We start from the raw sequence: 25,751 nt of genomic DNA, 5'->3' as shown, positions 1-25,751 counted from the left end.
TAGGAAGAATAAGTTGTGTATTCCTAAGTGTTCTTTACGTGAGTTGTTATTGCTTGAGTCTCATGGTGGGGGTTTAATGGGACACTTTGGTATTGCTAAGACCTTCGCTGTTTTACATGAGCATTTCTTTTGGCCTCACATGAAAAGGGATGTTGAAAGAATATGTGGTCGATGTATTACATGTAAGCAATCAAAGTCTAGGGTCAGTTCCCATAATTTGTACACGCCTTTATCTATCCCTACTACACCTTGGATTGATCTCTCCATGAATTTCGTGTTAGGTCTACCTAGAACTAAGCATGGTCGAGATTCCATTTTTGTTGTGGTTGATCGTTTCTATAAAATGGCACATTTCATCTCATGTCATAAATCTGATGATACATCTCATGTTGCAGATTTATTCTTTCGTGAGGTTGTTAGATTGCATGGCATGCCCAGGACTATTGTTTCTGATAGGGACTCGAAGTTCTTGAGTTACTTTTGGAAGACCTTGTGGTGTAAGTTAGGTACGAAACTTTTGTTTTCTACCCCTTGTCATCCACAAACTGATGGTCAAACCGAAGTAGTGAATAAGACTTTGTCCACGTTGCTTCGAGATATTATCAAGAAGAACATTCGGTCTTGGGAAGAGTGTTTGCCTCATGTTGAATTTGCATATAATCGGTCTATTCATTCTACTACTAAGTATTCACCTTTTGAGATTGTGTATGGCTTTAATCCTTTGACACCGTTGGATTTATCTCCTTTACCTGAGCATGAGCATACTAATCTCGATGGGAAGCAGAGGGCAGAGTACGTGCAGCAGATTCATGAGAAGGCCAGACTGAACATTGAACGCCGCACAAAACAATACGCAGAGCAAGCTAACAAAGGACGTCGCAAGGTGGTGTTCGAGCCCTGTGATTGGGTCTAGTTGCACATGCGCAAGCAAAGGTTTCCAGAGCAGCGGAGATCAAAATTACTTCCAAGAGGCGACGGGCCATTTCAACTTTTGGAGCGTATCAATGACAATGCCTACAAGTTGGACTTACCAGGTGAGTATAATGTGAGTGAAACTTTTAATGTGACTGATTTGAGTCCTTTTGATGTAGGCGATGCTTTGGATTTGAGAACAAATCCTCTTCAAGAGGAGGGGAATGTCGCAGCCCGATTCCCGACGCTAGTGGTAGTGGGGTACGAGTATCGATACGACTATTTTTAAAAGAATAAAAGATAAGAAGAACTAAATTGAACGTCATGCGGAAGCTCGCATCAAAGTATGTTAAGGAAAATCATCATAAATTAACTCAAGGGTAAAAATGTCAACGTCATCATAACTTCTTAAATATCAGGAATTTCACGAACAAAAACAAAACGGGTATAGCTCATTTTTCATAAGGAATAATAATATTCAGAGTATCGCAGCAAAAGGCGAACCGATTATATGTATGAAGACACATAACCGTGAGTAAATTGCTTGATTTCAAAAGAAAGCAAAGTATCTCAATTGTCATAACTCTATTAACATAAAGGCAATACGGAAATATAACTACGTCGATTGAAACTTTCCCCTGCCAGCACCAAACCAATCTCGCTCCCCGCTTAGTCTGCACATTTAGAAATATATGCAGGGCGTGAGTACATGATAGTGGTTCCTCATCAAAAGGGAATCAATGGAAAAAGGAGGCACCGCCGAGAGAGGAGAAGAAGCCGTTCATTAGGTCCCGACCCGAGGGATCCGGTGCAGCAAATCAGGGCATTCCGGCCGTTTCTGATGGTCGAAATCGAGATAAGAAGTGCTTCAAGTGCCAAGGCTTCGGGCATATTACGAGTGACTGCCCGAACATGAGAATTATGATCTTGAGAGATGACGGCGAAGTCGTGACGGATGGTGATGAGACCGATCCTGATAAGCCGAAATTGGAGGATGGAGATGGTACCGATGATGAGGAGGAGTGTGAGGAGATTTTCGCGCCCAATGGACAGCTTTTTGTAGCTAGGAGAGCCTTGAGTGTCCAAACTCAACCCAATAAGCGAGAGCAGCGGGAGAACCTCTTTCACACGAGATGTCTTGTTCAAGACAAGGTATGTAGTGTGATCATTGATGGCGGGAGTTGCACGAATGTGGCTAGTAGAGCCATGGTTGAGAGATTGGGGCTGACCACGGAGAAGCATTCCAAGCCGTATCGTTTGCAGTGGCTGAATGAGACAGGCGTCATCAAAGTGACGAAGCAAGTGAAGGTTCCGTTTCGCATTGGGAAGTATGAGGATGAGGTTGTGTGTGATGTGATTCCTATGCAAGCGAGCCACATCCTGTTGGGGCGACCGTGGTAGTTTGATCGCCGTGTTATTCATGATGGCTTCACCAACAAATATTCATTTGAATACAAGCAGAAAAAGGTGTCACTTGTTTCTCTTACTCCTAAACAAGTTTATGAGGATCAAGTGCAATTGCAAAATGAGGCGGACAAGGTGAAGTCAAAGGAGCAGCCCGTGGAGAAGAAGGAGAATGGGTTGATTCATAAGTACTTTCTTGCTAGGGCTAGTGATTTGAAGTGGTGTGTACAGGAGGAGAGGCCGATCATGCTGTTGCGATATCAGGAGAACTTGGTTATTACTAACGATCTCTCTTCTCTACCCCCTTCTATTCGTTTTGTTTTGCAGGAGTTTGATGATGTTTTTCCCGACGATACACCTGCCGGTTTACCACCAATTCGAGGGATTGAGCATCAGATTGACTTTGTGCCCGGCGCTACACTGCCGAACCGACCAGCTTACCGAACCAATCCGGAGGAGACAAAGGAGTTGGAGAGGCAAATTGGCGAGTTATTGGCCAAAGGGCATGTGAGGGAGAGTTTGAGTCCTTGTGCGGTACCCGTTCTACTTGTACCAAAGAAGGACTCGTCTTTGAGGATGTGCTGTGATTGCCGAGCCATCAATAACATCACGGTAAAGTATCGACATCCTATCCCTCGTTTAGATGATATGCTAGATGAGTTGCATGGTTCTTGTGTCTTTTCTAAGATCGATTTGCGTAGTGGATACCATCAGATTAGGATTAAGGAAGGTGATGAATGGAAAACTGCTTTTAAGACAAAACTTGGTTTGTATGAGTGGTTAGTTATGCCTTTTGGTTTGACTAATGCGCCTAGTACGTTCATGCGTCTTATGAATCATGTTTTGCGTGCTTTCATTGGCAGATTTGTTGTTGTCTACTTTGATGATATCCTCATTTATAGCCAGAATCATGATGAGCATGTTGAACATTTGAGGTCTGTTATGGATGTGCTTCGAAAGGAAAAGTTGTTTGCTAACCTTAAGAAGTGCACCTTCGGTACGGACAAGCTTGTGTTTCTTGGTTTTGTTGTTAGTGCACAGGGTGTACAGGTTGATGAGGAGAAGATACGAGCTATCCAGGAGTGGCCAACGCCGACGAACGTGGCAGCAGTTCGAAGCTTTCATGGACTTGCTAGCTTCTACAGGCGATTCGTGCCTCATTTTAGCAGTGTTGCAGCACCTTTGACGGAAGTCATCAAGAAGAATGTAGAGTTTAAGTGGGGCAAGGCGCAAGAGGATGCATTTCAGCAGTTGAAATACAAATTGACCCACGCCCCGGTATTATCTCTTCCTAATTTCTCCAAATCTTTTGAGATTGAATGTGATGCTTCTGGTGTTGGCATTGGTGCAGTGTTGATGCAAGAGAGACGACCCATTGCGTACTTCAGCGAGAAGCTAAACGGGGCGACGTTGAGTTATCCCACGTATGATAAGGAGCTGTACGCATTGGTGAGAGCTTTGCAAACGTGGCAGCACTACTTGTGGCCCAATGAGTTCGTCATTCACACGGATCACGAGTCGTTGAAACACTTGAAGGGGCAGCACAAGTTGAACAAGCGGCATGCGAGGTGGATGGAGTTCATTGAGACGTTTCCCTACGTCATCAAATACAAGCAAGGTAAAGAGAATGTGGTGGCTGACGCACTTTCTCGGAGGTATGCCTTGATCTCTACTTTAGATGCTAAGTTGCTTGGTTTTGAGTGTATCAAGAGTTTGTATGAGCATGATGGTGATTTTGGTGAGATTTATCAAGCATGTGCGAGAGCTGCTAGTGGAGAGTATTTTAGGCATGATGACTATCTTTTTAGGAAGAATAAGTTATGTGTTCCTAAATGTTCTTTACGTGAGTTGTTATTGCTTGAGTCTCATGGTGGGGGTTTGATGGGACATTTTGGCATTGGTAAGACTTTAGCTGTTCTGCATGAGCATTTCTTTTGGCCTCATATGAAACGTGATGTTGAGAGAATTTGTGGTAGATGTGTTACATGTAAACAAGCTAAGTCTAGGGTGAGTTCCCATGGATTGTATACACCATTGCCTATTCCTACAGCACCTTGGATTGATATTTCTATGGATTTTGTGTTAGGTTTGCCTAGGACTAAGCGTGGTCGAGATTCCATCTTTGTGGTTGTTGATCGATTTTCTAAGATGGCACATTTTATTCCATGTCATAAATCTGATGATGAATCTCATGTAGCTGATCTATTCTTTAGAGAGATTGTTAGATTGCATGGCATGCCTAGGACTATTGTTTCTGATAGGGATTCGAAGTTCTTGAGCTACTTTTGGAAGACTTTGTGGTGTAAGTTGGGTACTAAACTTTTGTTTTCTACTACTTGTCATCCACAAACTGATGGTCAAACAGAGGTAGTGAATAGGAACTTTGTCTACTTTGCTTAGAGCTATTATCAAGAAGTACATTAAGTCTTGGGAAGATTGTTTGCCTCATGTTGAGTTTGCTTATAATCGTTCTGTTCATTCTGCTACTCAATTTTCGCCATTTGAGATTGTGTATGGATTTAATCCTTTGACTCCATTGGATTTATCTCCCTTACCTGAGCATGAGTATACTAACCTTGATGGCAAGAAAAAAAGGCTGATTTTGTGAAGCAGATTCATGAGAAGGCAAGGATGAATATTGAGAGGCGCACGAAGCAGTATGCCGAGCGAGCCAACCAAGGACGTCGCAAAGTAGTGTTTGAGCCCGGTGATTGGGTATGGCTGCACATGCGCAAGGAAAGGTTTCCATTGCAGCGGAGATCCAAGTTACTTCCTAGAGGCGACGGGCCATTTCAAGTGTTGGAGCGCATCAATGACAATGCCTACAAGTTGGACTTACCAGGTGAGTATAGTGTGAGTGCTTCTTTTAATGTGACTGATTTGAGTCCTTTTGATGTAGGTGATGCTTTGGATTTGAGGACAAATCCACTTCAAGAGGAGGGGAATGATGCAGCCCAAGGTTCGTTGGTGCAAGACCCGGTGCATGTTCCTGTTGGTCCGGTTACAAGAGCACGAGCCAAGAAGTTCAAGGAGAGCTTGATGAGCTTAGTTCAAGAAGTGTGGGCTCAAGAGTTGATGAAGAGACCCATTGGAGTTGGCGAATTGAGCCCGTGCTTAATTAATCTCATTACATGCGAGTGGGCCGAAGCTTTTAGATTTATTTATTTTGAGGACTTCATTTATTTATTTCAGTCTTGTTATTTTCGCAGCCCATTAGTTTAAAGGGCTTTGTTATTTTCGAATTAATAAGGGCCTTGTTTGGCAGCCTTGTGAATTTCGAAATTAGGGCTTCTTTTTGCTTGTTAGTCAAGTTAGGTTTAGTCTTTACTTTGCCTATATATAAGGCTTTGTGTTGGACGAAATTTGCAGCCTACTTTTATCAATAAACTTGTGAGTTTTATTTCTCTCTTGAGAATTCCGAATTCCTCTTGATTATTCCAAGACGAATTCAATTATCGACGTAACGGCGAGTCAACCAACCCTCGTCGGGTGTCATTCAGCGTCCCCGAGTTGCTGCGTCAACTTCACGTTGGGGTATAGGGCATTCAGTCGCCTATATCATTCCGTGGTTAGATTCAGAGGTTTTGGGATTTCCATCCTTTCCGTTCCAGTTCAGTCTTCCGTGTGCGTTGTGTTCGATCGATCGGCAAGGATCGTATCACATGTTGAGTTTGCTTATAATCGTTCTGTTCATTCTGCTACTCAATTTTCGCCATTTGAGATTGTGTATGGATTTAATCCTTTGACTCCATTGGATTTATCTCCCTTACCTGAGCATGAGTATACTAACCTTGATGGCAAGAAAAAAAGGCTGATTTTGTGAAGCAGATTCATGAGAAGGCAAGGATGAATATTGAGAGGCGCACGAAGCAGTATGCCGAGCGAGCCAACCAAGGACGTCGCAAAGTAGTGTTTGAGCCCGGTGATTGGGTATGGCTGCACATGCGCAAGGAAAGGTTTCCATTGCAGCGGAGATCCAAGTTACTTCCTAGAGGCGACGGGCCATTTCAAGTGTTGGAGCGCATCAATGACAATGCCTACAAGTTGGACTTACCAGGTGAGTATAGTGTGAGTGCTTCTTTTAATGTGACTGATTTGAGTCCTTTTGATGTAGGTGATGCTTTGGATTTGAGGACAAATCCACTTCAAGAGGAGGGGAATGATGCAGCCCAAGGTTCGTTGGTGCAAGACCCGGTGCATGTTCCTGTTGGTCCGGTTACAAGAGCACGAGCCAAGAAGTTCAAGGAGAGCTTGATGAGCTTAGTTCAAGAAGTGTGGGCTCAAGAGTTGATGAAGAGACCCATTGGAGTTGGCGAATTGAGCCCGTGCTTAATTAATCTCATTACATGCGAGTGGGCCGAAGCTTTTAGATTTTATTTATTTTGAGGACTTCATTTATTTATTTCAGTCTTGTTATTTTCGCAGCCCATTAGTTTAAAGGGCTTTGTTATTTTCGAATTAATAAGGGCCTTGTTTGGCAGCCTTGTGAATTTCGAAATTAGGGCTTCTTTTTGCTTGTTAGTCAAGTTAGGTTTAGTCTTTACTTTGCCTATATATAAGGCTTTGTGTTGGACGAAATTTGCAGCCTACTTTTATCAATAAACTTGTGAGTTTTATTTCTCTCTTGAGAATTCCGAATTCCTCTTGATTATTCCAAGACGAATTCAATTATCGACGTAACGGCGAGTCAACCAACCCTCGTCGGGTGTCATTCAGCGTCCCCGAGTTGCTGCGTCAACTTCACGTTGGGGTATAGGGCATTCAGTCGCCTATATCATTCCGTGGTTAGATTCAGAGGTTTTGGGATTTCCATCCTTTCCGTTCCAGTTCAGTCTTCCGTGTGCGTTGTGTTCGATCGATCGGCAAGGATCGTATCACATGTTGAGTTTGCTTATAATCGTTCTGTTCATTCTGCTACTCAATTTTCGCCATTTGAGATTGTGTATGGATTTAATCCTTTGACTCCATTGGATTTATCTCCCTTACCTGAGCATGAGTATACTAACCTTGATGGCAAGAAAAAAAGGCTGATTTTGTGAAGCAGATTCATGAGAAGGCAAGGATGAATATTGAGAGGCGCACGAAGCAGTATGCCGAGCGAGCCAACCAAGGACGTCGCAAAGTAGTGTTTGAGCCCGGTGATTGGGTATGGCTGCACATGCGCAAGGAAAGGTTTCCATTGCAGCGGAGATCCAAGTTACTTCCTAGAGGCGACGGGCCATTTCAAGTGTTGGAGCGCATCAATGACAATGCCTACAAGTTGGACTTACCAGGTGAGTATAGTGTGAGTGCTTCTTTTAATGTGACTGATTTGAGTCCTTTTGATGTAGGTGATGCTTTGGATTTGAGGACAAATCCACTTCAAGAGGAGGGGAATGATGCAGCCCAAGGTTCGTTGGTGCAAGACCCGGTGCATGTTCCTGTTGGTCCGGTTACAAGAGCACGAGCCAAGAAGTTCAAGGAGAGCTTGATGAGCTTAGTTCAAGAAGTGTGGGCTCAAGAGTTGATGAAGAGACCCATTGGAGTTGGCGAATTGAGCCCGTGCTTAATTAATCTCATTACATGCGAGTGGGCCGAAGCTTTTAGATTTTATTTATTTTGAGGACTTCATTTATTTATTTCAGTCTTGTTATTTTCGCAGCCCATTAGTTTAAAGGGCTTTGTTATTTTCGAATTAATAAGGGCCTTGTTTGGCAGCCTTGTGAATTTCGAAATTAGGGCTTCTTTTTGCTTGTTAGTCAAGTTAGGTTTAGTCTTTACTTTGCCTATATATAAGGCTTTGTGTTGGACGAAATTTGCAGCCTACTTTTATCAATAAACTTGTGAGTTTTATTTCTCTCTTGAGAATTCCGAATTCCTCTTGATTATTCCAAGACGAATTCAATTATCGACGTAACGGCGAGTCAACCAACCCTCGTCGGGTGTCATTCAGCGTCCCCGAGTTGCTGCGTCAACTTCACGTTGGGGTATAGGGCATTCAGTCGCCTATATCATTCCGTGGTTAGATTCAGAGGTTTTGGGATTTCCATCCTTTCCGTTCCAGTTCAGTCTTCCGTGTGCGTTGTGTTCGATCGATCGGCAAGGATCGTATCACATGTTGAGTTTGCTTATAATCGTTCTGTTCATTCTGCTACTCAATTTTCGCCATTTGAGATTGTGTATGGATTTAATCCTTTGACTCCATTGGATTTATCTCCCTTACCTGAGCATGAGTATACTAACCTTGATGGCAAGAAAAAAGGCTGATTTTGTGAAGCAGATTCATGAGAAGGCAAGGATGAATATTGAGAGGCGCACGAAGCAGTATGCCGAGCGAGCCAACCAAGGACGTCGCAAAGTAGTGTTTGAGCCCGGTGATTGGGTATGGCTGCACATGCGCAAGGAAAGGTTTCCATTGCAGCGGAGATCCAAGTTACTTCCTAGAGGCGACGGGCCATTTCAAGTGTTGGAGCGCATCAATGACAATGCCTACAAGTTGGACTTACCAGGTGAGTATAGTGTGAGTGCTTCTTTTAATGTGACTGATTTGAGTCCTTTTGATGTAGGTGATGCTTTGGATTTGAGGACAAATCCACTTCAAGAGGAGGGGAATGATGCAGCCCAAGGTTCGTTGGTGCAAGACCCGGTGCATGTTCCTGTTGGTCCGGTTACAAGAGCACGAGCCAAGAAGTTCAAGGAGAGCTTGATGAGCTTAGTTCAAGAAGTGTGGGCTCAAGAGTTGATGAAGAGACCCATTGGAGTTGGCGAATTGAGCCCGTGCTTAATTAATCTCATTACATGCGAGTGGGCCGAAGCTTTTAGATTTTATTTATTTTGAGGACTTCATTTATTTATTTCAGTCTTGTTATTTTCGCAGCCCATTAGTTTAAAGGGCTTTGTTATTTTCGAATTAATAAGGGCCTTGTTTGGCAGCCTTGTGAATTTCGAAATTAGGGCTTCTTTTTGCTTGTTAGTCAAGTTAGGTTTAGTCTTTACTTTGCCTATATATAAGGCTTTGTGTTGGACGAAATTTGCAGCCTACTTTTATCAATAAACTTGTGAGTTTTATTTCTCTCTTGAGAATTCCGAATTCCTCTTGATTATTCCAAGACGAATTCAATTATCGACGTAACGGCGAGTCAACCAACCCTCGTCGGGTGTCATTCAGCGTCCCCGAGTTGCTGCGTCAACTTCACGTTGGGGTATAGGGCATTCAGTCGCCTATATCATTCCGTGGTTAGATTCAGAGGTTTTGGGATTTCCATCCTTTCCGTTCCAGTTCAGTCTTCCGTGTGCGTTGTGTTCGATCGATCGGCAAGGATCGTATCACATGTTGAGTTTGCTTATAATCGTTCTGTTCATTCTGCTACTCAATTTTCGCCATTTGAGATTGTGTATGGATTTAATCCTTTGACTCCATTGGATTTATCTCCCTTACCTGAGCATGAGTATACTAACCTTGATGGCAAGAAAAAAAGGCTGATTTTGTGAAGCAGATTCATGAGAAGGCAAGGATGAATATTGAGAGGCGCACGAAGCAGTATGCCGAGCGAGCCAACCAAGGACGTCGCAAAGTAGTGTTTGAGCCCGGTGATTGGGTATGGCTGCACATGCGCAAGGAAAGGTTTCCATTGCAGCGGAGATCCAAGTTACTTCCTAGAGGCGACGGGCCATTTCAAGTGTTGGAGCGCATCAATGACAATGCCTACAAGTTGGACTTACCAGGTGAGTATAGTGTGAGTGCTTCTTTTAATGTGACTGATTTGAGTCCTTTTGATGTAGGTGATGCTTTGGATTTGAGGACAAATCCACTTCAAGAGGAGGGGAATGATGCAGCCCAAGGTTCGTTGGTGCAAGACCCGGTGCATGTTCCTGTTGGTCCGGTTACAAGAGCACGAGCCAAGAAGTTCAAGGAGAGCTTGATGAGCTTAGTTCAAGAAGTGTGGGCTCAAGAGTTGATGAAGAGACCCATTGGAGTTGGCGAATTGAGCCCGTGCTTAATTAATCTCATTACATGCGAGTGGGCCGAAGCTTTTAGATTTTATTTATTTTGAGGACTTCATTTATTTATTTCAGTCTTGTTATTTTCGCAGCCCATTAGTTTAAAGGGCTTTGTTATTTTCGAATTAATAAGGGCCTTGTTTGGCAGCCTTGTGAATTTCGAAATTAGGGCTTCTTTTTGCTTGTTAGTCAAGTTAGGTTTAGTCTTTACTTTGCCTATATATAAGGCTTTGTGTTGGACGAAATTTGCAGCCTACTTTTATCAATAAACTTGTGAGTTTTATTTCTCTCTTGAGAATTCCGAATTCCTCTTGATTATTCCAAGACGAATTCAATTATCGACGTAACGGCGAGTCAACCAACCCTCGTCGGGTGTCATTCAGCGTCCCCGAGTTGCTGCGTCAACTTCACGTTGGGGTATAGGGCATTCAGTCGCCTATATCATTCCGTGGTTAGATTCAGAGGTTTTGGGATTTCCATCCTTTCCGTTCCAGTTCAGTCTTCCGTGTGCGTTGTGTTCGATCGATCGGCAAGGATCGTATCACATGTTGAGTTTGCTTATAATCGTTCTGTTCATTCTGCTACTCAATTTTCGCCATTTGAGATTGTGTATGGATTTAATCCTTTGACTCCATTGGATTTATCTCCCTTACCTGAGCATGAGTATACTAACCTTGATGGCAAGAAAAAAAGGCTGATTTTGTGAAGCAGATTCATGAGAAGGCAAGGATGAATATTGAGAGGCGCACGAAGCAGTATGCCGAGCGAGCCAACCAAGGACGTCGCAAAGTAGTGTTTGAGCCCGGTGATTGGGTATGGCTGCACATGCGCAAGGAAAGGTTTCCATTGCAGCGGAGATCCAAGTTACTTCCTAGAGGCGACGGGCCATTTCAAGTGTTGGAGCGCATCAATGACAATGCCTACAAGTTGGACTTACCAGGTGAGTATAGTGTGAGTGCTTCTTTTAATGTGACTGATTTGAGTCCTTTTGATGTAGGTGATGCTTTGGATTTGAGGACAAATCCACTTCAAGAGGAGGGGAATGATGCAGCCCAAGGTTCGTTGGTGCAAGACCCGGTGCATGTTCCTGTTGGTCCGGTTACAAGAGCACGAGCCAAGAAGTTCAAGGAGAGCTTGATGAGCTTAGTTCAAGAAGTGTGGGCTCAAGAGTTGATGAAGAGACCCATTGGAGTTGGCGAATTGAGCCCGTGCTTAATTAATCTCATTACATGCGAGTGGGCCGAAGCTTTTAGATTTTATTTATTTTGAGGACTTCATTTATTTATTTCAGTCTTGTTATTTTCGCAGCCCATTAGTTTAAAGGGCTTTGTTATTTTCGAATTAATAAGGGCCTTGTTTGGCAGCCTTGTGAATTTCGAAATTAGGGCTTCTTTTTGCTTGTTAGTCAAGTTAGGTTTAGTCTTTACTTTGCCTATATATAAGGCTTTGTGTTGGACGAAATTTGCAGCCTACTTTTATCAATAAACTTGTGAGTTTTATTTCTCTCTTGAGAATTCCGAATTCCTCTTGATTATTCCAAGACGAATTCAATTATCGACGTAACGGCGAGTCAACCAACCCTCGTCGGGTGTCATTCAGCGTCCCCGAGTTGCTGCGTCAACTTCACGTTGGGGTATAGGGCATTCAGTCGCCTATATCATTCCGTGGTTAGATTCAGAGGTTTTGGGATTTCCATCCTTTCCGTTCCAGTTCAGTCTTCCGTGTGCGTTGTGTTCGATCGATCGGCAAGGATCGTATCACATGTTGAGTTTGCTTATAATCGTTCTGTTCATTCTGCTACTCAATTTTCGCCATTTGAGATTGTGTATGGATTTAATCCTTTGACTCCATTGGATTTATCTCCCTTACCTGAGCATGAGTATACTAACCTTGATGGCAAGAAAAAGGCTGATTTTGTGAAGCAGATTCATGAGAAGGCAAGGATGAATATTGAGAGGCGCACGAAGCAGTATGCCGAGCGAGCCAAGGACGTCGCAAAGTAGTGTTTGAGCCCGGTGATTGGGTATGGCTGCACGCGCAAGGAAAGGTTTCCATTGCAGCGGAGATCCAAGTTACTTCCTAGAGGCGACGGTCCATTGCAAGTGTTAGAGCGCATCAATGACAATGCCTACAAGTTGGACTTACCAGGTGAGTATAATGTGAGTGCTTCTTTTAATGTGACTGATTTGAGTCCTTTTGATGTAGGTGATGCTTTGGATTTGAGGACAAATTCTCTTCAAGAGGAGGGGAATGATGCAGCCCAAGGTTCGTTGGTGCAAGACCCGGTGCATGTTCCTGTTGGTCCAGTTACAAGAGCTCGAGCCAAGAAGTTCAAGGAGAGCTTGATGATCTTAGTTGAAGAAGTTTGGAAGCAAGAGTTGATCAAGAAGCCAATTGGAGATTGTGGAGTTGGCGAATTGAGCCCGTGTTTGATTAATCTTATTACGTGCAAGTGGGCTCAATTTTATTTATTTAGCTTTATTTCGCAGCCCATTAGTTTAAGGGCCTTGTTAATTTTCGGATTTTAAAGTAAGGGCCTTGTTTGGCCTATTAGGGCTTGTTTTTAAGTTGTTTCCTTATTAGACTAGGTTTAGTTTTGCCTATATATATGGCTGCTACATGTTGGACGAAAATTAACCAACTTTTATCAATAAACTTGTGAGTTTTATTTCTCTCTTGAGATTTTCGAATTCCTCTTGATTATTCCAAGACGAATTCAATTATCGACGTAACGGCGAGTCTACCATCTCTCGTCGGGTGTCATTCAGCGTCTCCGAGTTGCTGCGTCAACTGCATGTTGGGGTTTAGGGATTCCACTCGCCTAAATCATTCCGTGGGTTAGATTCAGAGGTTTTGGGATTCCATCTTCTGCTCGTTTTTCAAGTCTTCCGTTTGCGTGGTGTTCGATTTGATCGGCAAGGATCATATCACTGTGCCATAACAGCGGAATCATGCCGCCCAGAAAAGACTCGATTCATCTGGCCTTGCCAGAGGAGCGGAAGAATTCACATCGAGTCTGCCCGAGCAGAGAATTCACGTCGAGCCTGCCCGAGCAGAGAAGTCACAGCGAGTCTGCCGAGCAGAGAAATCAAGTGGAGTCTACTCGAGCAGAGAGTTCCAAATGGAGTCTGCCCGAGCAGATTCAACCCGCCAGAGAAGACTTGATTCCTCTGGCTTTGCCAGAGCAGACTCGATTCCAATGCGCTTTTCATAGGAGTCCTCGCTGGGGATTCTTTTGACTTGTTGAACAAGTTCCGTTATTTCTTTAATTTCTGTTTATTTCCTTTTTACGTAGGGTTTCCAGTTCCCTATAAATAGGGCTGTTATGTGTTTGAAAAGTTAGACAATTTTGATATTAAAAACAGTGAGTTTAGTTCTCTCTCAAGTTTCGAATTCTTCTTGATAAACAAGGATTCAACCTATCGACGAGATCTCCATCCCTCGCCGTGTGTCATTCAGCGTCTCCGAGTTCCTGCATCAAATGCACGTTGGGGTTTAGGGAATTATTCGCCTAGATCATTTCGTGGTTTAGATTCAGGGGTTTTGAGGCATTCCATCTCTTATCTGTAATTTCAATTTGTTCCGTTCAATTTCAGTCTTCCGCGTACAAATCAAATAGATCGGAGTTTTTTCCAGTTCTTTGCGATATTGTTTGTGATTTCTGGAGAAACTTCATAGTTTTCCGGTAATTGCCGGCGAAGTTCTTATCAGAATCCAACAATCTTTCCCAATGCGAATTCTTTCCCCATCACCAACTTTCCACACAATGCCTTTCATCAGAAGATCACGTCCCGCTAGTAAGCTTCTCCAAACAAAAGAGGGATTATGGGCTTTACTAGCCAAGAGAATGTCCGTCCGAGGGAAGTATCTTGCTTTTAAAGAACGGGCCAGGAGAGTCGAGCCATTTTGTAGTATCCGCCATGTTTGTTTTGCGAGCATTGCTTGGTTGAACAAGCTTATGTCTCTGAATCCCTTCCCACCTTCATTTTTGGGAACACAAAGTTTTCTCCAGCTCTTCCAATGTATCCTTCTTTCATCCTTCTTCTGTCCCCAACAAAAGCTCGCTGCTAAACTGTTAAGTTGCTGACAAATTTGCTCGGGTACGGAAAAACAGCTCATCAAGTACGTTGGTATAGATTGGAGAACCGATTGAATTAGCACCACCTTTCCCACACCGGATAGGAAACGGCGCTTCCAATCCTTTGCCTTTTTCCGTGTGCGATCCACCAGAATTTGAAATATCTCCACTTTGGATTTTCCAACAACACAAGGGATGCCCAGGTGCTTGCCTTGAAAATTCTCACGCCTCACTCCAAGTTGTGCAGCCAAATTGGATTTGAGGGTCTCCTCCACTCCAAAACTGAATGAGATGGCAGATTTATCCATACTAACTTTCTGACCTGACACCGCTTCATATTGGCCTAGAATGGATTTGACTTCACCAATCTCCTCTGTGCAAGCACGCCCAAAGATTATACAATCGTCAGCAAATAGTAAGTGGCTGATCCGGGGGGTAGTTCTGCAAAGCCGCGCACCGTGGATTCTTATGGTTCGTCTCTGCCTTGCGTAATAGACCCGAGAGAGCTTCCGCACAAAATAGAAATAAAAAATGCGAGAGCGGATCCCCTTGCGTAAGGCCACGGCTTGGTTCAAAACGCTCTATACTACCCAAGGATTCCAGAAAACACAACGAGAAGTAATCGAAAACCGGAAAAAGTGTACGCTGAAACTTCCCCGAAAGGCTCTATACTACCCAAGGACTCCAGAAAACATGAGAAATAATCAAAAACTGGAAAAAAATGTACGCAGAAACGGCCCCAAAAGGCTCTATACGATGCCAGTAAACTGTAGGAACAAGATGCTGCAATAAAATTTTCGGAAATTCTTTTTTTTTTTTTTTTTTTCGGACCCTAACAGACTATAGGTTCTGAAAAAAAAGAAAATTCAAGAACCCAACGAAATTATGACGTATGGATTTATATGGATGTGTGTAAGTTGTATGATGATGGATGTGTATAAGCGTGTATGTTTATGAGTAATTCAGACCACGTTGTAACACCCCGTACCTTTCCTTATGATAAGAGATAGTGTTTTAACACTACTGAGAATACTGAGATGTCGAGATGTGAAGATTATGAGTTACGAGTGGACAAACTCATGATGGAGTTAGAGTGAAGAGATTAGAGAAACGAGTCGAGTTATATATGCCGATTAATTTAAGTCGGGAACCGGGAATAGAATTTCCGGATACCGAGTTATCAGAGGTTGACAGTGCTATTAAGAAAATAGGAATAATGAGTTTGACATAGAGTCAAGGAAGTTGCCGATGAATGGCGAGACGAGTAAAATAGAGAAGTTGATAGAACTGAGAATGATGTTAGATTTGAGATGGAGATGATAATTGATTTTGATGATGAGATGAAAGACGTGAGATAGAGTCGAGGTAGTGATTGTGAATCACTATAAAGAGGATTAAGTTAGAGTGATGATGAGTGATGACCCGTTTTTAATGTGATAACGGTGTGAGTTATTTAATTGACGTTATGTGATTTATCTGATATGTGCGCACTAATATTATTTTGAGTCAGTCTGATTCTCGAAAATTAGCGTACATGATTTATTTTCCACCACACGTTCCTACACTCACACCCATTATTTTAATCCCTTCTCACACGTGGAAACAGCCGGATTAGGCTTGCTGCTAAGGGAGGAGACAAGCTACTATTGAGCATTTAATGCTTCTTATCTTATGGAATAAGAGTCTTGATAAAACCGAAGCATCTCTCTCTCTCCGTCATTTCTCTCATTTCGGCCTTTCAACTTCTTCTCTCTCCCTTACGCCATTTCTTCTCTCCTCCATGGGAGACCAAGCTCGAGTTTACACAGACGTAACCATAGTGAAATCCTCCACTAAATCTAGTCCACAAACATTTACTCCTCATAAATCAAAAAGTTTAGTGGAATTTGATGCTTGAAGAATAGAGACCGGAGCTTTCCTTTTCTTGAAACTACCTGAGTAAGTGTTTGAATCCTTTGGGATCTAGACTTTTTATGTGATATATGTGTTTAAAAGGATGACTGAAGCATGAGAAACTCCCCCTTCACTTTATTCGCCATTTTCGAAAATTTGGGCTCATGCCCTTCAAAAATCTTTCTGATTATTTTCTAAAAATGGGGTGAGAAATGAGTTATATGTGATGAGATGTATGTTATACGTGATGATTTGAAGTGATTTAGAGGTGTTTTTCAAAACTGAGTCTTGAGCATGAGTTTTTACAAAATTTAGTTGGATATAAGAAATAGGGAAAAATCTGTAAGTTATGTCTTGAATGATGTTTTGACGATGAGCATGAATAGATGAAAGGATTAATGTGATGGTTGATGATTTCTGAGTATGAAAAGTCGATGAAGTGTAGAGTTACTCTTGTTCGCTTTGTTCTGCCTTGAGTTTTGCTCTGCCGAGTCGTTTTCCCGCTGGCATGCCAGAGAAGTCGATTTCCCCGCTGGCATGCCAGAGAGTTCATTTTCCCGCTGCTCTGCCAACGAGTTCGTTCCTCTGAAGTTCGAGTCCTCTGAAATCGATTCCTCTGAGTTCGATTCCTCTGACGATCGATTCCTCTGAGTTCGACTCCTCTGACGATCGATTCCTCTGAGTTCGATTCCTCTGACGATCGATTCCTCTGAGTTCGACTCCTCTGACGATCGATTCCTCTGACGATCGAATCCTCTGACGTCTGATTCCTCTGACGATGAATCCTCTGACGATCGAGTCCTCTGAAGTTGAGTCCTCTGGAGTTTGGAGTCCTCTTGAGTTTGAGTCCTCTGAGTTTGGAGCCCTCTGAGTTTTGAGTCCTCTGACGATTGAGTCCTCTGGCGACAGAGAGTTCGCCATTCCTCTGGCATTTCACCGCTGCTCTGCCAGAGAGTTCATGACTTCGCTGCCCGGGCAAGTTGATTCCTCTGCCCTGGCGAGCATTTTCTCCGCTGTTTCGCCGAGCTGCTCCGCTCCGCCCGGCTGAGTTTTTCCACCTTGACCACCGAGCATTTCTCTGCTCTGGTCTTTGAGTCAAGCTTATGTTGGCTTGTTTGTGATATGTTTTTATGTGAAGTTGTATGCTTATGTGATTGCGCATGCCTATGTGCTTGATTGCTATGAGTATGGTCCGAGTGAGAGTTAAATCGAGAGTAAGACGTGGGAATCCTTAGAAGTCGAGTATGCCTAGAGATTTAGTTTTACTGAGTAAATAGGCGTTGAGCGAGAAGTTATTGTTGAGACGAGTTTGGATTTCAGTATTGAGTACTAACTAAGGTTGTTTTATCACATGAACTTTCGTGATGATGTTGATGATTCCTGAAGACCCAAGCGAGACAAAGAAGTAAGTCACCTGTTCCTATCCGAGCTTAAGCGAAGGACTCCAGGTGGGCAATATTTTGAGTATATGTTTATCATATGAGCTTCCTGAAATAAAATGATGATATTTACGAGTTTATCAAATCTTGACTTAAATGATGTTTAAGAACTGTTTGACTTGCCAAATTTTAATGTTGAGCTTGTATGTTACCCTCTACTGATGAGACGAATTCGGATCCTGCCGCAAGCGGGGTTGTGTACACAGAGGTGACTGTGAGCCGTCTTCGGGTCGGCCAGTCACGGTACTTGAGAGGGAGGCCTACTTCTCAGTACCGATAAAATGATAAGTTGTAGATGTGGTACATGCATGATGAATACTTTGATAGCGCTATCGTTTCTTTATGATGTTATGATTATGAAAACTGCAGGCACAGATTCTTTGATGCTAACTTAATTCTGTGTTTTGCTGATGTTATGGCAAGTTCCAAACATATAGCTCTAAGAGCACCTTTGATGTTTTTCCGGCGTTTGCCCACTGAGTATTATTACTCACGCCCTGCATATATTTCTAAATGTGCAGGCTAAGCAATGGAGCGAGATTGGACTGGTGCTGGTGGGGATGGTTTCACCGATGAAGTTTTCTTTGTTGTTTCCCTTTGATGTTAGAGTCTAAGGGTCGATGTACTTTGTTTTCCTTTCGATGTTGATAAAACCTTAGTGAGATGATACACTAATCTTTTAAAATCAAGCAATATACTCGCGATTATATGTCTTCATACATATCATTGATACGTCTTTTGCTGTGTTACTCTTGATATTATGATTCCTTATGGAAAGTAAGCAGTACCTACTTTGCTTTTCTTCTTGAAATTTCTAATATTCAAGAAGACATAACGATATTGATGAATATACCCTTGAGTCGAATTATGAGTCTTTGCCTTGGCATGTTTTGATGTAAGCTTCCGCGCCGATGTTCAATTCAAGTCTTATGGTTCTTTATTCATTTATTTTAGTCGTATCGATACTCGTACCCTGCTATCACTAGCGTTTGGGAATCGGGCTGCGACACACGTAGGTATCTTAATTCGAAAGATATTATGGTATTGAAATCCCAGCAGAACAAAATCAGACGCAGAAAACAGAAAAGAAAATTCGGACGCAGAAAACGGAATAGAAAAACGGAAACCCTAAAATTCTACCCTTGACACAGAAACGAAAAACGAAACCTGGATACGAAACGCGGCTCTGGTGCCAAATGATACGATCCTTGCCGATCGATCGAACACAACGCACGCGGAAGACTGAACTTGAACGGAAAGGATGGAAATCCCAAAACCTCTGAATCTAACCCACGGAATGATTTAGGCGAACGGATCCCTAAACCCCAACGTGCAGTTGACGCAGCAACTCGGGGACGCTGAATGACACCCGACGAGGGTTGGTTGACTCGCCGTTACGTCGATAATTGAATTCGTCTTGGAATAATCAAGAGGAATTCGAAATTCTCAAGAGAGAAATAAAACTCACAAGTTTATTGATAAAAGTAGACTAATTTTCGTCCAACATGTAGCAGCCATATATATAGGCAAAACTAAACCTAGTCTAATAAGGAAACAACTTAAAAACAAGCCCTAATAGGCCAAACAAGGCCCTTACTTTAAAAATCCGAAAAATTAAAAGGCCCTTAAACTAATGGGCTGCGAAATAAAGCTAAATAAATAAAAAATTGAAGTCTTTCACACTTCGGCCCACTCGCACGTAATAAGATTAATCAAACACGGGCTCAATTCGCCAACTCCACAATCTCCAATTGGCTTCTTGATCAACTCTTGCTTCCAAACTTCTTCAACTAAGATCATCAAGCTCTCCTTGAACTTCTTGGCTCGAGCTCTTGTAACTGGACCAACAGGAACATGCATTGGATCTTGTACTAACGAACCTTGGGCTGCATCACTTACACAATAAATAAAGGAGTTCATTAGTGTTGGAGTTGCTCAAATTAAAGCCCAAGTCCAAGACCAATCTACATTGGGCCAAATGGTGAATATTATTCAAGTTGGTGGGCTTGATGCTACTTGAAGTTTGAGCTCATTAAGCTATCATATTTTGGAGGCCCAAATTAAAGAATAATGTCCACATTTTTCGTCCAAATGGGTGCAGCCCACAAAATGCTCATTTTAAGTTACTTTTTTTTTATGTTTAATAAGTGACTTTTGGTGTCCAAGAGACATACCAAGTGTTTTGGAGTTACATTTGTGATTTTATTTGCCTTTTTAATGGTTTTAAGTAGTGGTAAGGGAGTGGGGCTCTCAAGAGACCTTTTGAGCCTATAAATAGGCATGTAAATCACTTGTATTAGAGACACCATTGATATAAACGAAAATTGCTTATGCTTAGTGAGTTGAATTCTCTTTGTTGAGTTTTTCACTTGTTTTAGAACTTATCAAGACACTTGAGCAAGGTCTTGTGGCGTTCATCCATACCGAGGTTCTTGGTTGATTTATATAGCCAACGGGTCGAGGTTTCTACGCTCTTAGGGGTTGATCAAACTAGATTCTCGATCTAGGGAGTCCGTTGCCTACTCACATACGTCGGGTTCTTGGATCATTATATCCAACGGATCCTTCGTCCACTTCCATCCATATCATTTGGTATCAGAGCAATCTGGTATTGATCTCTATCTTTTATTTTCTTCATCCTTTCATATATCTCTTATATTCATCCTCATTGTCCTACAAAAATAGTTGCCAAAAAAAAACAAAAAAAAAATCTGCAAAGTGCCAATATCTTTTTTTGGTTTCCTTTATTGTTACTTCTTATATGTAAAAAAAAGGAGAAAAAAAATTAGAAAAATATATATATATAAATACTATGGAAGCTGATTGTTTGGAGAGATTGGAGCGGTGGAGTCATGCAAATCATCGTCATCAAATGGAGCGTCAACAGCGTGCAAATCTTCGTTACATGAAAACCAAGCTCATGTTGAAGGAGTTCATGGCAGCCAATGAAGAGCTGGGAAGGCTATTGGAATCTTCACAAAAGCAAATTTGTTCTCAAGTGCCGACCATCCAAAGTTCTACTTCTGAACTGCAATTGGAGGCTCAACCTAATGAGGAGAAAAAGAGTGATGATATGAAGATTATTCTAGATTTCAACATGGGTGCTTTGATTGTTGTCGAAGATCTCGAGGATCATAATCCAATTGTTCCTGTTGCTCCAGTTTTTTCCACCAACCAACATGAAGGAGGCGTGGCTGTTTGTGACCAAGATGCAATGGAGAGCAAAGTTATTGTTGAGGGAAGTCGTGCGGGTCTGGTTCGTGATTCATTGATAGTAGCAGTGGGATTGCCTTCGTTTATGAACCAATCATCTTTCCAAAAGTCGTGGTTTAATAATCATGACAGTATCGAGGTGTACCCTGAAGCAACGAAGGTTTCTCAAATTTGTGATATTTTGGATTTGAAGACAAATCATCCTCAAGATGTGGGGAATGATAAACCCCGAGGTACGTGGTTTGTTTCAATTTTGCAGGTCGATCACTTGGGTATGGAACTATGTGCAACTATCAAAGTCAAGGATGAAAATCACGTATTCAAACCGGGAAGGTTGGATCGGGTATTCCTACACACTGATCTTTCTTTTGGAAATAAGATTCGGGACGAATCTTCTTGAAGAAGAAGGGAATGATGTGAGCAGGGCCGAACAACTTATCGATTACAAGTCAGGTTATTGAGTTAATAAAAAAAGGGGTCAATTACACAACAAATAAAGGAGTTCATTAGTGTTGGAGTTGCTCAAATTAAAGCCCAAGTCCAAGACCAATCTACATTGGGCCAAATGGTGAATATTATTCAAGTTGGTGGGCTTGATGCTACTTGAAGTTTGGGCTCATTAAGCTATCATATTTTGGAGGCCCAAATTAAAGAATAATGTCCACATTTTTCGTCCAAATGGGTGCAGCCCACAAAATGCTCATTTTAAGTTACTTTTTTTTATGTTTAATAAGTGACTTTTGGTGTCCAAGAGACATACCAAGTGTTTTGGAGTTACATTTGTGATTTTATTTGCCTTTTTAATGGTTTTAAGTAGTGGTAAGGGAGTGGGGCTCTCAAGAGACCTTTTGAGCCTATAAATAGGCATGTAAATCACTTGTATTAGAGACACCATTGATATAAACGAAAATTGCTTATGCTTAGTGAGTTGAATTCTCTTTGTTGAGTTTTTCACTTGTTTTAGAACTTATCAAGACACTTGAGCAAGGTCTTGTGGCGTTCATCCATACCGAGGTTCTTGGTTGATTTATATAGCCAACGGGTCGAGGTTTCTACGCTCTTAGGGGTTGATCAAACTAGATTCTCGATCTAGGGAGTCCGTTGCCTACTCACATACGTCGGGTTCTTGGGTCATTATATCCAACGGGTCCTTCGTCCACTTCCATCCATATCACACAACCTAAAACCTCACACTTGAAGGCTATAAAAAGGGTGATTCGTTATGTGGCCGGCACAACCAACCTACGAATTTGGTACTCGAAGGATACCAATCTCAACTGGTTGGTTATAGTGATGCAGATTGGGCAGGAGATGCTGATGATCGAAAGAGCATAAGTGGTGCTTGTTGTTTTCTAGGGAACAACGGAGTTCAAGTACATCGCAACCGGAAGTTGTTGCACTCAACTACTTAGGTTAAAACAAATGCTTGATGAATATGGTTTTAAAAGTGGAGTTCCAACACTATTATGTGATAATGTGAGTGCCATTAATATTTCCAAAAATTTGGTGCAACACTCACGTACGAAACATATAGAAATTAGATATCACTTCATTCGTGACTTGGTGGAAAGGGAATTGGTGAAGCTTTATTATGTAAGTACTCTTGATCAAATCTATGATATCTTCACCAAACCTCTTGATTTTGAGAGATTTTCAAGTCTTAGAAAATCTCTTGGTCTCTGTACTATGAAATGATGTTGTCTGGAATACAGTTTATTAAAAAAGAGGGGGAGGGGGGAGGGTACTAGGACGTGTGTTTTTGGTTAGATTTCTGTAAGCTTTTCTTTCTTAAGTATATTTGATCATTTTCCTTGTGATGTGTTCAATTGAGTAATTTAATATATTGTAATTTAATATTGAATTAAAATGTTGGAACATGTCACTGAACAATGAAAAGATATACTTTATCTCCCTATAATCTCTCCATCCGATTTTTCCTTAGATTCCAACAGTTTTTCAAATACCTTCTTCAGGTTGGAATCCCAGTTTATGAGGAGACTTATCCTTAAATTAATCTTGATAAAATCTTTCCATATTCTTAAAGATTTAATTAAAGAAGTCAAAGCCACTCAAATTTATAATTTTAAAACCCTTTCATATTTTTCACTCTTCATTTACGTATACCCATAAACTCTTTGATCTTATCCAATTCATTCATTCCCTTCTCTACCTATCGGTATTCATGTATCCCCCACAAGATGAGTACTTTACAAAACTTATTGAGGACACTCACTCTTAGTCATCCTTCTCTATTCATTATGGCTTCCCGAAGTTCTGAAAAGCAAAACCTATCATCTTCCAGTCAAATTATGACACCAAACACCCTTCCAAAGGTAGCCCATTTCTCTCCAATGTCTGTAACGTCAACGACTTCTCAGGCTATGACAAATGTTGGCGACGATGCTCCATCACCGATAGAAACATTGCCATGTACAGATGTTCCAAGAGCTGCTGACCATCGGAGAACAACTTACTTGCTACCGCTGATGACTTTATCGATTCAAGCGGTGATTTCTTTGCGACCACTGGCCAAAGGATAATGCTGTCAAGGGTTCAGTGACTGCCCCGTTCGAACAAGGGTTCTTCATCTGCTCTGAAGAGTTCGACGACACTAAAATCGAAAAAGATTTCATGGAGGCAGATGGCGAGGAGTCGAAGAACGACTCAGATGTTGATCTGGAAAGTTAATGGATGGTGAAATCATCTTGCAAACTTATCTAAACAAGCATATTTGGAATAATGTTGAGACATCGACGCCAACAACCACTGCGTCCACTCCATCCAGAGAAAAAACTCTAGCGAATGAGGACTCAGGAACTGACTCTGAGATAGAGGCTTCCTCTGATGACTACGGACTATATACTACTTAGTCTAGAACCAAAAGAGGTGGAAGTCTTCAACAACCAGATGTTTCAGCAACTGGTCCAACATTGGCGACCCCTCTCTCTTTCCTTCTGTAAGATTTGAAGGGCAAAGAAGTTTAGGTGAGATTATTTGAATCTCATTTGGCCAAGACATTGCAGAGGTGTGATATGTTGAAGATGATTCTTTCTTCACAAAAAGGGGGAGAAGGTGCTAGTAGCATCCATGCCGAATAAAAAGATGAAAAGTGAACAAGGACAGGGAATGGAAGTATGAAGGCAAGCATGAAGAAGACAACAACTAGATGATGTTGGAGGATGATGTTAAACACGGTTGTGGTTGTGTTTACATCCGAACTCCATTTATTGTCCTATTGGCTAAAATGTTTAAACATTTCTATGAGCATTTCTGATGGGAGATCGTGCTTTGCGATGGATGCATATATATTCTATTTTTGATAAATATTTTTTAGGGCTTGCGATATTCTATTGCCTTGGTATTATATTGTTTGCCTATATGCAGTCTAGGGGAAAGGGAAATACTTGGAAAACACTTCTTCTGTTTGATATTAGATTAAGGAGGATGGTTATTACTTTCTTTCTTATTTTTTGATATCTCTATTTGAGGGGGAGATATTCATAGGGGGAGTGTTGAGTTCTTATTTTGATTGTTATATTCAATTCTCTTCGGCTTATATGGTTTTGATGAAGAAAGATAAAAAAAAGGGGGAGAATGTTAGAGTTATTTTAACTCTAAGATTGAATTAATTCATTTTTGATGCAGCCCAAGGTTCGTTGGTGCAAGACCCGGTGCATGTTCCTGTTGGTCCAGTTACAAGAGCTCGAGCCAAGAAGTTCAAGGAGAGCTTGATGATCTTAGTTGAAGAAGTTTGGAAGCAAGAGTTGATCAAGAAGCCAATTGGAGATTGTGGAGTTGGCGAATTGAGCCCGTGCTTAATTAATCTCATTACATGCGAGTGGGCCGAAGCTTGAAGATTTTATTTATTTTGAAGACTTCATTTATTTATTTCAGTATTGTTATTTTTCGCAGCCCATTAGCTTAAAGGGCTTGTTATTTTCGGATTTTAGTAGTAAGGGCCTTGTTTGGCTTATTAGGGCTTGTTTTTAAGTTGTTTCCTTATTAGATTAGGTTTAGCCTTTGCCTATATAAGGCTCCCTTGTGTTGGACGAAAATCAGCTATTCTTTTATCAATAAACTTGTGAGTTTTATTTCTCCCTTGAGAGTTTCGAATTCCTCTTGATTATTCCAAGACGAATTCAATTATCGACGTAACGGCGAGTCAACCAACCCTCGTCGGGTGTCATTCAGCGTCCCCGAGTTGCTGCGTCAACTGCACGTTGGGGTATAGGGCATTCAGTCGCCTATATCATTCCGTGGGTTAGATTCAGAGGTTTTGGGATTCCATCCTTTCCGTTCCAGTTCAGTCTTCCGCGTGCGTTGTGTTCGATCGATCGGCAAGGATCGTATCAAAACTAGACCTTCCAGGTGAGTATAATGTAAGTGCTACTTTCAATGTTGCTGATTTGTCTCCTTATTTTGGTGAATTAGATTCGAGGACGAATCCACTTGAAGAAGAAGGGAATGATGGAGACGCGTCCAAGCTGGCCAAGGACAAGATGGATCCTTTGATTATTCAAAGTGGGCCAATCACAAGAGCTAGAGCCAAAAGAATAAAGGAGTCCATGATGCTTTTAGTTGGTGAAATTAAAGCCCAAGTCCAAGACAATTCTACATTGGGCCAAATGGTGAATATTATTCAAGTTGGTGGGCTTGATGCTACTTGAAGTTTGGGCTCATTAAGCTATCATATTTTGGAGGCCCAAATTGAAGAATAAAAGTCCACATTTTCGTCCAAATGGGTGCAGCCCACAAAATGCTCATTTTAAGTTACTTTTTTTATGTTTAATAAGTGACTTTTGGTGTCCAAGAGACATACCAAGTGTTTTGGA

The 25,751-nt window shown here is 41.8% G+C and overlaps 1 protein-coding gene across 1 annotated transcript; it reads right to left on the bottom strand.

Annotated features, from left to right (window-relative positions):
- Nucleotides 1-13,968: 13,968 nt before the first annotated feature.
- Nucleotides 13,969-14,682, bottom strand: LOC131025677 (uncharacterized mitochondrial protein AtMg00310-like). Its single transcript, XM_057955496.1, has one exon. It carries the CDS (start codon nucleotides 14,680-14,682, stop codon nucleotides 13,969-13,971), a length of 714 nt encoding a protein of 237 aa, XP_057811479.1.
- Nucleotides 14,683-25,751: the final 11,069 nt, after the last annotated feature.

This window comes from Salvia miltiorrhiza, chromosome 1 (genome assembly GCF_028751815.1).
Source record: "Salvia miltiorrhiza cultivar Shanhuang (shh) chromosome 1, IMPLAD_Smil_shh, whole genome shotgun sequence".
Lineage (NCBI taxonomy): Eukaryota > Viridiplantae > Streptophyta > Magnoliopsida > Lamiales > Lamiaceae > Salvia > Salvia miltiorrhiza.
The sequence above is the reverse complement of the archived record's forward strand: the minus strand, read 5'-3'. Positions and strand labels throughout refer to the sequence as shown.